This window comes from Lotus japonicus, chromosome 3 (assembly GCF_012489685.1).
Source record: "Lotus japonicus ecotype B-129 chromosome 3, LjGifu_v1.2".
Lineage (NCBI taxonomy): Eukaryota > Viridiplantae > Streptophyta > Magnoliopsida > Fabales > Fabaceae > Lotus > Lotus japonicus.
In genome coordinates this window covers 83964619-83976634 of record NC_080043.1, presented here as the reverse complement: position 1 = coordinate 83976634, position 12016 = coordinate 83964619, and the positions used below count along the sequence as shown (strand labels likewise).

Sequence of the window (12016 nt, the reverse complement as noted above, 5' to 3'; positions counted from 1 at the left end):
ACTGAACAGTCGTGTCGAAAACAGAAGCCCTCTTAATAGTTCCGGGGTACAGGACTAGACTCTTGTCAAATAAAGTGTTGGGTAGAACTTGGCTAAGCCCAAACTGTCGAGAAACCAATTGAGGGTTGTAGCCACATAGAGTGTAGTCACTGCTAGCAAAGCCCACAGTTAAAACCCTAGGAGATAAGAGGGTCCTCCAAAGTATGATGTGGTGCTCCTTGGGCAACGCAGAATCAGAGGCATTAGGATAAGAATTCCTCAGCCAGAAAGGGCCACGAATAGCCTTGCTGTAAGGAGAGAAACTGGAACGGTAGTGCTTCAGCTCGAGAAACATGGTAAAGTACTTCCTGAAATCAGCTTCGAAACTCGACGCATCATAAGCAGGAGTCAGGGTCTCGAGCCTATGGGCATCGATCCTGGTGTTAGAAACAGTTAGAGGATTATCTTGTACCGGCAGAAGAGATTCGAAGACTGCATTCAACCAAAGTTGAAACAGCCAAAGTGGTCCAGCCGCATTCAGAGAGACAGTCTTGGTATTCCGGATATCCTCGACAGCTTCATTCAGCATTTGATACAGGTTGCCAAGGACGAGCCTAGCCATAGCAAGTTGTCGACCCTCGTGAAGCAGATTGGCTAAAGGCAAAAGCTTGGCAGGTATGCGCAAAGATTTGGTGCAAAAGACATAAGCAGACAGCCAATACAGCAAGAAAGCGACATGTTCAGCATCAGACACCTCACCACTCTCGACATAATGGTCCTTAATGAATCGACTAAAAGAAACGTTGTCAGTAGGGATCGAGATGGGTTTAACAGGAGCAGGTGCAGAGTGATAATCATCACCAATGGGCCACAACCCGGTGATAGCAGCAACATCCAAGAGGGTGGGGGTGACCATACCAAAGGGAACATGAAGGCAATTAGTGGACCTCTCCCAGAAATAAAGTGCACTCAGCAGCATAGCAGGGTTATACGAGATTGGAGATCTCGACAGCTGAATCAAGTCGAGAATCCCTACATCCTTCCAGTGTTGCCTCTTATCTCCCTCAACCCTATCTAACCATTTCAGGTAGGCCTTGTCGTTAGCATAAGGGTTAGGAGGGGCTGAACGAAAGGCTCGTTTTGGGTCAGAAAGAAATGGCATACGGTAAGAGGGTTGAAATGCCAAAATGAGCTCCTCTCCCCTAACGCTAGGGTGAAATGATTCATGTTCTTCAGGGAGACTATTGGGCCTATCATGCTTCACTACTTTCAAAGGGCCCAAAATGGCGCGTAAAGTACCATTAACAGAGAAATGAATGAGTACCTGGGATTTCCAGATAGCTCTCTTCTCTGCTTCGTTGGGAGGCTCTGGGATTGGCACGCGCTTGGACTCATCCAGCTTAAGCTCAGTGGCCAACGGAATGGTTTGCTCAGGATTGGAAGCCATTGAAAGACGCAGTAAGTATTTCAGAGAAGACGGAAGAAGATGAAGTGATGAAGTCTGGAAGAAGAAGTTGCAGGTTGGAGGAAAGAGCAAAGCTTGAACAAGGAATACCAAAAGGGTATTTATAAACGGAAGGGAAAACGGAACCCAAGCCGCATTGAGCAGCAATTTATAAAAATTTGGGGTCCAAGCGATTATTTTATTAGTTAATTCATGTCACCTCTCAGCTTTTCGGCATAGGTGAAATCATGGCCCTAAAAAGGCTATAACTGTCAGCTAGTGGAGAAGTCATCAGACGTTATGGCTGCCGATTGGACTTGAAGATCGAATGGTCGAGAGCACAAAGCATTTGAATCGTTGGAATCGAACGGCTGCGATATAAAAAAAAAAAAATGCTTGGTGTCTTTGAGCTAAAGCAGTCGACAACCAACATTTTTGGGGGGCAATTGTTAAGCCAAAATTACAAGTACTACAATTCTCGACACCATGGTGCAAAAGTGGTTTCTCGACAGAAAGGGTTGGGCGAAGCCGGCAACTCAGCACACGATGTCCCTCAAAGACAAGTTAGTAAAAGCCATAACTCGACACACTCAGAAGATGAAGAAATCTCGATCATCTTAATGGAAGAGGCAGTTACCGAATAACAAGCAACTACAAGCACGTGCGTACACCCACGATGCCACGAATAGCAACGGTTGCCCACGACTCAGAACCATCCACGTGGCAATAGAGTCACGTGCGCGAAGACCATCGGCTAAACGTGGGGTATGGCGCCAAAATTCAAAACCCACGAAGCCATCGTGCATCCAAGGAAAACCGCCAAGAACATGGACAGAAAGAACAATATAAATAGAGGAAGCAGCAGCAGAAGAAAGGGTTCCCAACTAAAAACTCTGAAAATTCACCAAAAGCTCTAAACGTCCGCATCAATGAGACTTCGAGAGCAGAACGTGATGGAGGAGTATGTTGCAGAACCAACGCTTTAGTTTCCCTGCATTTCAGTTTGTTGATTTCCAGTTCTTGTGTGTAGCTTGTTTTGTCGAAATTTTCTTTCATGTTATTTTAGTTTGCTTGACCGTTTTGTAATCGACTCATATTCAATAAAGTCCAGTTTCGTTTGAGTTGCTTATTGTTGTCGAGAATACACTCTTTCACACATTACACTTTGGCAAAGCGTTTTCTCAAAAGAACCCCGAATCTAAACTTCCTTTAGTCGAACTAAGAGGATATTTGTTTACCAAAAATCCGTGTAAACAATTATGCACTAATGAAAGAAGCCATAGACGAGATTGAAAGGTGTATAAGTCTAATATTCGAGACTCGCACTATCAAAGAATTCGAGTTCCAATTTGCTGACTATGGTAATCTGCCGTGGACACTAGCACAACCGCATGGTGATATGAAGCTTTCAAGCCTTCAGATACTAAGTTTAGAAAAGGTGAAGGTATACCTACCACATGGCATCGATCGGTTCTTTACTAGTTTCCCTATGGTAAGGGAAATAAGGCTTGTAAATATCGTTTTTTTGGAGAATTTGAAAGTGTCTGGTCTTAGACACCTCAAGCGGTTAGAGATTGATTCTTGTGACAAGCTCATGAGTGTTGAGATCCAAGCACCAGGTCTACAGAAGCTTGTCTTGACTGAAATCAAGAGAGCCAGGATAGATGAATTTATTTTGGATTTGAAAATAGATTCACAAACTTGCGAAACCTTAAGGGAACTAACATTGTGCAATTCCACCATTCAATATTTCACCTTCAACCGTGTGTTTTCTGGATGTACAAAAGTTGAGTCCTTGGTTCTTAACAGGTGTAAGAATTTTTTTAAAATAAGAATTGCTAGTCAGAACCTGAGGAAACTTGTTGTCACAAGATGCTTCGATCTTCGGGTGACTGAGATTAATGCTCCAAATTTGACTTCTTTCACCTTATGCAATTATCTTAACCCTTCCGAATGGGAAGAGCATCATTTATATCCTCTCTCACAACGTAAGAAAATAAGCCATCAGCAAGAATGCTTGCTTGACTTTAATTATATGCTCATGACCAAAAGTATATGGTTATCTCTTTGGTTTGACAAATTTAAGGACATTCAAGGCCAAAAGATGGTTATCTACCCCAAGGTAAATTTACCTCTACCAGTACTCCTTTTTTTTTCTAGTTAACTTCAATAGTATTTTAAATATCACACCTAATCTAATTAGATTAACAATAATTAAGCTTTTTTTAGTTTAATTTGAATTATTATTTGTCACATTAATTTGCTTTATGTTTTTCCCCTGGATTTAGAGGGGTGAAAAGTATGGTGCTGTTGTTATTGAAGATTGGAGCTCCATGGCAGATCTTCAGCTCATGAGTGAGATATGTGAAGAAGCTGCAAAAACAACGATTACAACTATGAATTTTCTTGATTTAGTTGATTACGTGCTTGAGACCTGTTCACCTCGTAAAGACCTGAGAAAACTTTTAACAATCACATCCATTGATGAAAGTAAATTATATGAGGTATGATCAACATTCTTTCCTTGCCTTTATATTTTCATGTGCTTTGTATTTTTTTAATTTGATTTTGAATGCCTGCAGCCTCTATCGAAGAAAGTGGCAACTGTTTCATGTAGTTCTTCTGTAGCAATTGCAAAAACTGAAGTGGTTGCATTCTTATCCGGAAGGTGTCCTATGCCCTGCTTCTCAGATGTAAATGTTAGCCGTGACACTGACATAGCCAGTTTTTCCTCCCAAGCTACAGAGAAAACTGGAATTTCAAATCCTACATATTCCGGTACCACTTTTTTTTGGTGTAGACATCTTACCCCACAAAGATATGAGTGAGGACTTGTTGGGCCGCAAGAGGATAAACCGGGGGATCATCCACATTTCAAAAGTGAATCGGTTCTGGATCCATTTTCGTTAGAATTATTATTATGATAGTATTATTGCATTCTACAGATATCAAATTTTCAGCATGTAATGGGTTACTTGTAATAAATCCTCCCAAGGACTAAAATCACTTGTGATGTGCTACTTGTAGTAAGTCCTTCCAAGGACTAAAAACACTTCTAGGACATAAGCTTTGCTTAGTAAAGACTATTTAGGTAGCTTAAAGTTTGTTAGACTAGTTTAAACTTTATATGACTAGTTTAAAAAATCTTTTTAAAGGGTTTGATAAATGAACTTATTTTAGTAGCTTATAAATTTTCTAATAAGCTACTTGAGGTTGTAACTTAAAAGTTAAAACTAGCTTTTTGGCAGTGACAACACCCCTTCTCTCTAAAACTTTCCTTCTCTAAAAGTTTCTCTCTCGACATACGAATTTCGATTGGGTGGCCACCGCGCCACCTCCTTGCGCAGCGACAACCCCTTCCCACGCTCATCCGCCATCCTCTCCTAGGCTTTTTTTCATGTTTTTCTTGTGCATTTTCTCAAGGGCGATGCAACTAGAGCCTCTCAATTCTGCTCTCTAACTCATTTCCTTGAGGTAGCGCTCACTGAGCATTGGCAAGCCTCTCCAGCTCAATTTCACTGCTCTCCTCAGCGTTGCTATGTTCGCAGTTTTTCTCTCATGCTCTACTCAGATCTGAGGTCGGGTATGGTTGGTAATGGTGGGTATTGATTTTGGTGGTTTTGGCTTGGGTTTTCTTCCAAGGATACTGCTTTTCGAAGGGAATGTGGTGTTCGAGGGGCGTGGTTGTCATTTTGGTTCGATGTTGGTGGGTTGTTGTGTGGGTTTCGTTCTTGCCGTTGTTTCTCATCGTCTCCTTGTGAAGGGCGATGAGGCTATGATTTCCATCCAATCTCAACGCTCTTTCCTCGACAAATGTTGTTGTAGGTTTGGAGGTGGTCAGGTCTCTGTTGGAATTGTTGTTTGTTGTTGGCGGTTGCTTTCTCATCCGTTTTCTTGTCTTTTCTAGTTTTTTTTTTTGTTGTTTTCTAGGTCGCAGCTCTACGACACTTTGTTGAGTTTTTTATGTTGGATCTTTTGGTTAGCTCTGCTGGGTTGATTCTCTGTTTGTAGCTATCGTGCGGCTTGAGAGGCGTCAGTTGATCATGTCGCTACTTTTTCGATTTTAATGGGGACCTTTCCTTGTCGTGTAAACGTTAGGGGTCGTCGGTTTGGCAATTAAGCTTCTTGTTTGCTTGTGGGGGGGGGGGGGTAGAGGTTTTTGTTGTAGTGGTTAGGTTTTCATCATCTTTATTTTGGTTTCGTTGGTTACTGTACCCATGTTGAGAGGAGATGTTTCTCAACGATACCCATGTATATATTTCGATTTTAAAAAAAAAATTAAAACTTATTGAATTTATTTATTTTTATACTAATCATTAAGAAGATTCTTTTACTACCCTTTATTGAATGAATACAATTTTGCTTTCGAAATTTGTATTATCACTATCTTTTTTTATATTTTAATAAACACAAATATCCTAATTATTATGGCATTTCCCTAATAGAGTCTTTTGCTACGGTTTTTACCAGTTTTTTGATTTGGTTACTGTACCCATGTTAAGAGAGGTTGTTTCTCAATACTATGTTATATATATAAGAGATGTATGTAATGAGAATGATGTATGTATTTATAAAATATGTTTAGGTGGATACCACCACACACAATGTTAGGAAAATTTGAAAAGATTTTTTTTTATAAAATCTTAATAAATATCATTAACTATACTATTTAGATGCAACTTTATTTGGTGGAGGTGCTGCAGAATGACTTTCCAGTGGAGGAGTTCTGGGCAAGGGAGGACCTTGTGCGTGTTAGAGGTATGCTTGGCTGGGGATGGCGCGTAACGGTGGCGCATACTCCACGAGAACGCAATATGGCCGCGGATAAATTGGCGCGTGAGGCGGCAAGAGATGGAGGACCAATGCGTATATGGAGCCATCCTCCATCAAGTTTAGTCCCAGTACTTGTACAGGGGGTTGTTACTTATTTCTTTGCTTTTGTTTCTGTTTTTTCATTCCACTATGTAACCAAAAAAAAGATGCAACTTTATTTATTTTTAGTGACTTTTAATTAATTATCATACCAAGACTTTTTTATTAACATTTTGTGTTAGTTGAGCCGACACTAAATAACCTAAATTAGTGTTGGCGTTGACGCTAATTTTTTTGATATTAAACAACCATTTCTTGTAGTGATAGGTTTGGCCCGGTAAAATAAATATGAGGTACAAGCCTGCGTTGTTATTTGTCATAAGCTTTATTTCGGGTGCTTATAAAAAAAAACTTTATTTCAGGTATGGCCTTTAAAGCATTGTCTAGCATGATAGCCTATTTTTTATCATCAGATATTTGAGTTGACCAATAACTTATGTCTTTTTTTTTTTTTGAACATGACCAATAACTTATGTCCAAACATACCAACAACTTATGGTTGATGAACTGACATATATTAAAACAAAATATAAATCGGCCAACAAGATTATAGAATAATAGGCAGGGTGAAAATTGTATGCTTGGCTTTCGAAAATATGAAAGCTTATTTAAAATTCTGAAGGCATTTGTCATAAGTTTATTTATAAATAGACTTATTATTATATAGAACAGCATTTTTTTATTTAAATAGACCAACATGTTTGAATCTATAAAAATCAATAAATACAAAATTTCATGACCCAGTTGAAAGTCTATGTTCATTGCTATTCCTATGCACATGTCTCACATGTCTCCTTGGATCTTCACTAGCAAAATGATTGAGTGAGTGATTAAATTAGTTCCTAAAAGTGTGAATGACTAAACTAGTCCTAAAAGTGTTGGACGCTAGCTGCTAGCCAATTTGTCCCTAAAAGAAAGAAATATTGTGGTTTCTGATTGTGTAAAATGTTGTTCGAGTTAATCCCTATTGATTGGTGTTTTATTTGACATGAATTATCTTAACCGAAATTTTGTTTAACGTATCTTAACCGACATTTTACACAATTAAAAACTGTGAGAATATTTCATTTTTCTGGGACAAACTGGCCAACGCCCAGCACATTCACAAGACCATTGTTTTTTGCTACATATTCACAGACTAATTTGATATTATAAAAAAAATAACATGAACCATGAATCTTTTTTTTTTTTTTTGATATTATTAAAAAACAAGAATCATGATAAAAATAAATTTTGAACAAAAAGATAACATAAATTTATTCATTGTATAAAGAAAAAAAATTACCGTAAAGATAATGTATTTTCTCCTAACTTTAAGGACACGCAATCGACCATTATTAGATTAGGTCGATTCTACTTGTTAAACTTATAAGATAAACAGCGGATTGTTATTCAAGTCCTTGCGATCTCTAAATTTCTCAATTCTCATGATGAAGAAAGCTTCCAAAACTGATATGGATCGTATCTCGAATTTGCCTGAAGATATCGTCCATGATATTTTACGTCGACTCACCATGTTAGATATTGCTCGAACCAGTTGTCTATCCAAGGCATGGAAAACCCTTGGTGTTTCTCTTCCCTACTTGAATATCGACCCGCAAGAGTTTGGACATTACCGTGATCTTCCTCACGGGTGGTTCAAGGATTTCATGGAAAACAAAATGAGGAGCATGAGAATTTGTATGAGGATTTCATTTGAATTTGTTTTCAAATTCAAGCTATGCTTAGATCTTGCACTAGTAAAGAAATATGTACAGGAGATTGAAAGGTACATAAAGCTAGTATTCGAAACTGGTACTATCAAAGAGTTCGAGTTCCAAATCACCACGGACTATTATTATAGGTACGCGTTTCCTCGTCACAAGTACACATTTTCTCATCACATCTATAATGTTGAGACCTTAAATGTGCTAAGGTTAAGTGGTATGACACTAGCACAACCCTTTGGCGATATGAAGCTCTCAAACCTTCAGATTCTAAGTTTAGAAGAGGTGAATGTACGAGGACAGACTGGCATTGGTTGGCTTTTTACTAGTTGCCCTATGATAAGGGAATTAAGGCTTGTAAATATTAATTTGTCACTAGCAGAACCCTCTGAGGATATGAAGCTCTCAAGCCTTCAGATACTAAGGTTAGAAAAGGTGAAGGTAGACCTGCAACATGGCATTGATTGGTTCTTTACTAGTTGCCCTATGCTAAGGGAAATAAGGCTTGTAAATATTGGTAATTTGAAGAATTTGAAGGTGTATGGTCTTAGTCACCTCAAACATCTAGAGATTGATTCTTGTCACGAGCTCAGGAGTGTTGAAATCCAAGCGCCAGACCTTCAGAATCTAGTCTTGTCTGATGAGATCATGAGTTATGGATTTATTTTGGATTTGAAAATAGACTCACAAACTTGTAAAAACTTAAGGAAACTAACGTTGTGCAATTCCACCATACAAGGTTCTACCTTCAGCCTTGTGTTTTCTGAATGCATAAACGTTGTGTCCTTGGTGCTGGACGGGTGTATGAATTTTTTTGAGATAAGAATTTCTAGTCAGAAGCTGAGGAAACTTGTTGTGACAAGATGCTTCAATCTTTGTGTGACTGATGTTAGTGCTCCAAATTTGACTTCCTTCAGTTTCTGCAATTTCCTAACCACCAAATTTTGTGATGGCTCCCGTATTTCTGTCCAACTCCTTGAGAAAATTCGCCGCCGGCAAGAATGCATGCTTGACTTTGGACAAACGCTCTGCACCAAAAGTATATGGATATCTCTTTGGTTTCATAAATTTAAGGACATGCAAGGCCAAAAGATGGTTATGTTCCCCAAGGTAATTAAATAACCTCTACCAGTCCTTTTCTTTGTTCTTTATTTCAATTTCAATTTCTTTATTATGATTTTGTCTCCCCTGGACCAAGAAAAACATTGTTCACAAGTTAAAAGGGTTTTTGTTTTTCCACCCTTGATTTAGAGCGGGAAGTATGATGTCGTCGTATTAGAAGATTGGAGCTCTATGGCAGAACTTCAGCTTATGTCTAAGATGTGTGAAGCAGCTGCAAAAACAATTATTACAACTATGAGTTTCCTTGATCTAGCTGATTACATGCTTGAGGGCTTTTATGCTGGTAACAAGTTGGAAAAAGTTTTAACAATCTCATCCAATGATGAAAGCAAATTTTATGAGGTATCAGCAACATTGTTTCCCTGCCTTTGGTTAAAAATCACTCTAGTTATAATTTCATATATACACATATGCTTTGTATTTTTTTTCAGAAAAAGAAATTGAGGTACTTAAGTCAAGTTATTTAATTAATGTCTGCAGGCTCTAAAGAAGAAATTGCCAGAAACATTATATGCAGGTTACTCTTCTGTGGGTATTGCAGAAACTAAAGTTGCTGCATTCTTATCAGATGAAAATATTGGCAGTGACATTGATGACATTGACGGTTATCCTGTCCAAGTTCTCCTGAAGAAAGGGATAACTAGATCTTTGAAAGCAATTCGATTCACAATCCTTTCTTGTAAGAGTTTGTGTTATAGGTTTATTGGAGTCTTTAGATATCGATTTTTCATCATGTAATGCAATGTGTTGAATAATGCAGATGGAAAGTTCACTTTATGGCAAGGCATGTTCTCTGGAGGAATAAACGAGGAAGCGATTGAGGAGCTCACAGGGCATTTTCTGCAGGGACATTTCTATAGAGGAAGCGATTGAAGAGCTTGCAGGGCATTATGAGCATTGTTGAGTAAATTGCCCTCTCTAAAATTTTCAATTCTTAGCAAATCTTAATATAGAGGTTACTTATATTTAAGTGTTATTTTCATTGATACTCAATTTTTTTTATCTACTAGATGCTAATTGTTTACACTTTCCATTGTTATTTGATTCAGTAATAACCTGAATTTTATCCCCCAGGGTATTGGGGTGTATGAAAAAAGGTACTGCAAAATGTGGTGTTTCTTTGTTCGTAGATGTTATGTTGGCCTAAAATTAGTTTCATGAACTGTATATTTAAACTCAGATTGGTGGTGTTTGGATCGATGTGCTGTCGAGTGGTCTTTTTCGTTATGACCTGTTGATGGAGAGAACCAATCTTGCTAAGATGGAGAATGTCTCTGAGTTTGCTTTTGATTTCAAGAGATGCTTTATTGAATAAATGATATTTCCAAGGCTTGCGGCTTGGGATTTGGAAAAATATGTTGGGTCAGTTTCCTTTTGTGGTCTAATTAATATGATGGTGGATTTCTTATAGGATCTTTTGTTTCTAGTTTCTGGAAATTATTACCAGCATCTAGACCATTACAGTTATAAGTTGGTGGTTGTTTGAATTAAATTTGTATTGGTTGTGTTATGAGTAGTGCTATTCCTTACAGAGAGGCAATGCAAGAAAACTAAGAATTGCATACCTGGATTTATATAAACCAATAATCATGGTCTGATAATTATGAGAAGAAGAAAATTGATTTCGAAACAAATAGTAACTGTGTAAGTGCCGTGCATTTCGTCTGTAACATTCAGCATAAGTGTTGTGTTATTTGTCTTGATTTTGTCTGAGAGAGGTGTTTTCATAAATTATCTGTTAATAAAAATCATTTCTGTTCTTTCAAAAAAAAAGTTCACCATATGGTAGCAGATTGTGGAGAAGGGGGTCTGTTTAAACCAGAGGAAATTTAATAGTATTGAAGGATTGATTTTCTTTGGTGATGTTTTTGCTCGATTGGGAAGGTTGGATTGTTCATTCTGTGAATCAACCTAAAGGGTATTTGTGCTGATTTTATGTCAACAGGTGTATTGAGATTCTCAATACATTTGAGATCTGTTATGGGATGTTTTCTTCTTGTTTTGGGTGTTTTTTATGTTTCACCATTTCTAGTAGCACCTGAAGTCTTGTGGGTGCTCCCTGCTTTGTTTTCATTTATTCTCAAATAGCGACAAACACTTTATTTTTCTCTTTATCTCTTATTTCTTATCATATAGATCATATATCAAATTCACTACTTCACTCTCTTCTCTTCCTTTAAACCCAATATATGTCTATAAATCATTTTTGGTCTTCTATTTGGCGAGGATGTATGTGTTTGTTGGACAATTTTAGTTCTCGTATTTTCGAGGTGATGGATCATGGATGGTTACTATAATGAGAGGGTTGTTCTCATAATCAACATTGGGCTTGTAGGTATTGGTTTGAGACTAGCACAATGCTCTAAGGATATGAAGCTCTCAAACCTTCAGATTCTATATTTAGAAAATGTGAAAGTACACCAACAAAGAGGCATTTGTTGGTTCTTTACTAGTTGCCCCCTATGATAAAGGAAATAAGGCTTTTATATATTTGTGATTTAGAACATTTGAAGGTGTATGGTCTTAGTCACCTCAAACAGCTAGAGATTGATTCTTGTTGTAAGCTCATGAGTTTGAAAATTATTACAACTTTTCCTTAATTCTGGTAAAAAGTTTGAAATTTTCTTAACAATCTCATCCACTGCTGATGGCAAATTTTAAGAGGTGCCAACAACATTCTTTCCCTGCCTTTGGTTAAAAGTCTCTTTAGCTATAATTTCATATATATTTGCTTTGTATTTTTTAACTAAATTTTTCGGAAGTACTTTAGCCAAGTTATTTAATTAACTAGGATTATACCCGTGCGATGCACGGAGCCAGATTATCTTATTTCATTCAAGTTTATTCAAATCATCATAATTAATGTATTAGTTATATTAATATTAATTAACAT

At 37.6% G+C, this 12016-nt stretch overlaps 2 protein-coding genes across 2 annotated transcripts; both read left to right on the top strand.

The window, feature by feature from the left end:
• The first annotated feature begins 2690 nt into the window (after window positions 1–2690).
• Window positions 2691–4435, top strand: LOC130744878 (uncharacterized). The gene is made up of 3 exons (XM_057597039.1): window positions 2691–3545; window positions 3712–3927; window positions 4006–4435. The coding sequence occupies exons 1-3, from the start codon at window positions 2691–2693 to the stop codon at window positions 4249–4251; spliced, it is 1317 nt and encodes a 438-aa protein (XP_057453022.1). The 3' UTR covers window positions 4252–4435.
• A 3275-nt stretch (window positions 4436–7710) lies between these two features.
• Window positions 7711–10592, top strand: LOC130742835 (putative F-box/FBD/LRR-repeat protein At1g78760). Its single transcript, XM_057594933.1, has 4 exons — window positions 7711–9111; window positions 9253–9465; window positions 9604–9802; window positions 9884–10592. Exons 1-4 carry the CDS (start codon window positions 7723–7725, stop codon window positions 9994–9996), a joined length of 1914 nt encoding a protein of 637 aa, XP_057450916.1. The 5' UTR covers window positions 7711–7722; the 3' UTR covers window positions 9997–10592.
• The last annotated feature ends 1424 nt before the right edge of the window (window positions 10593–12016 follow it).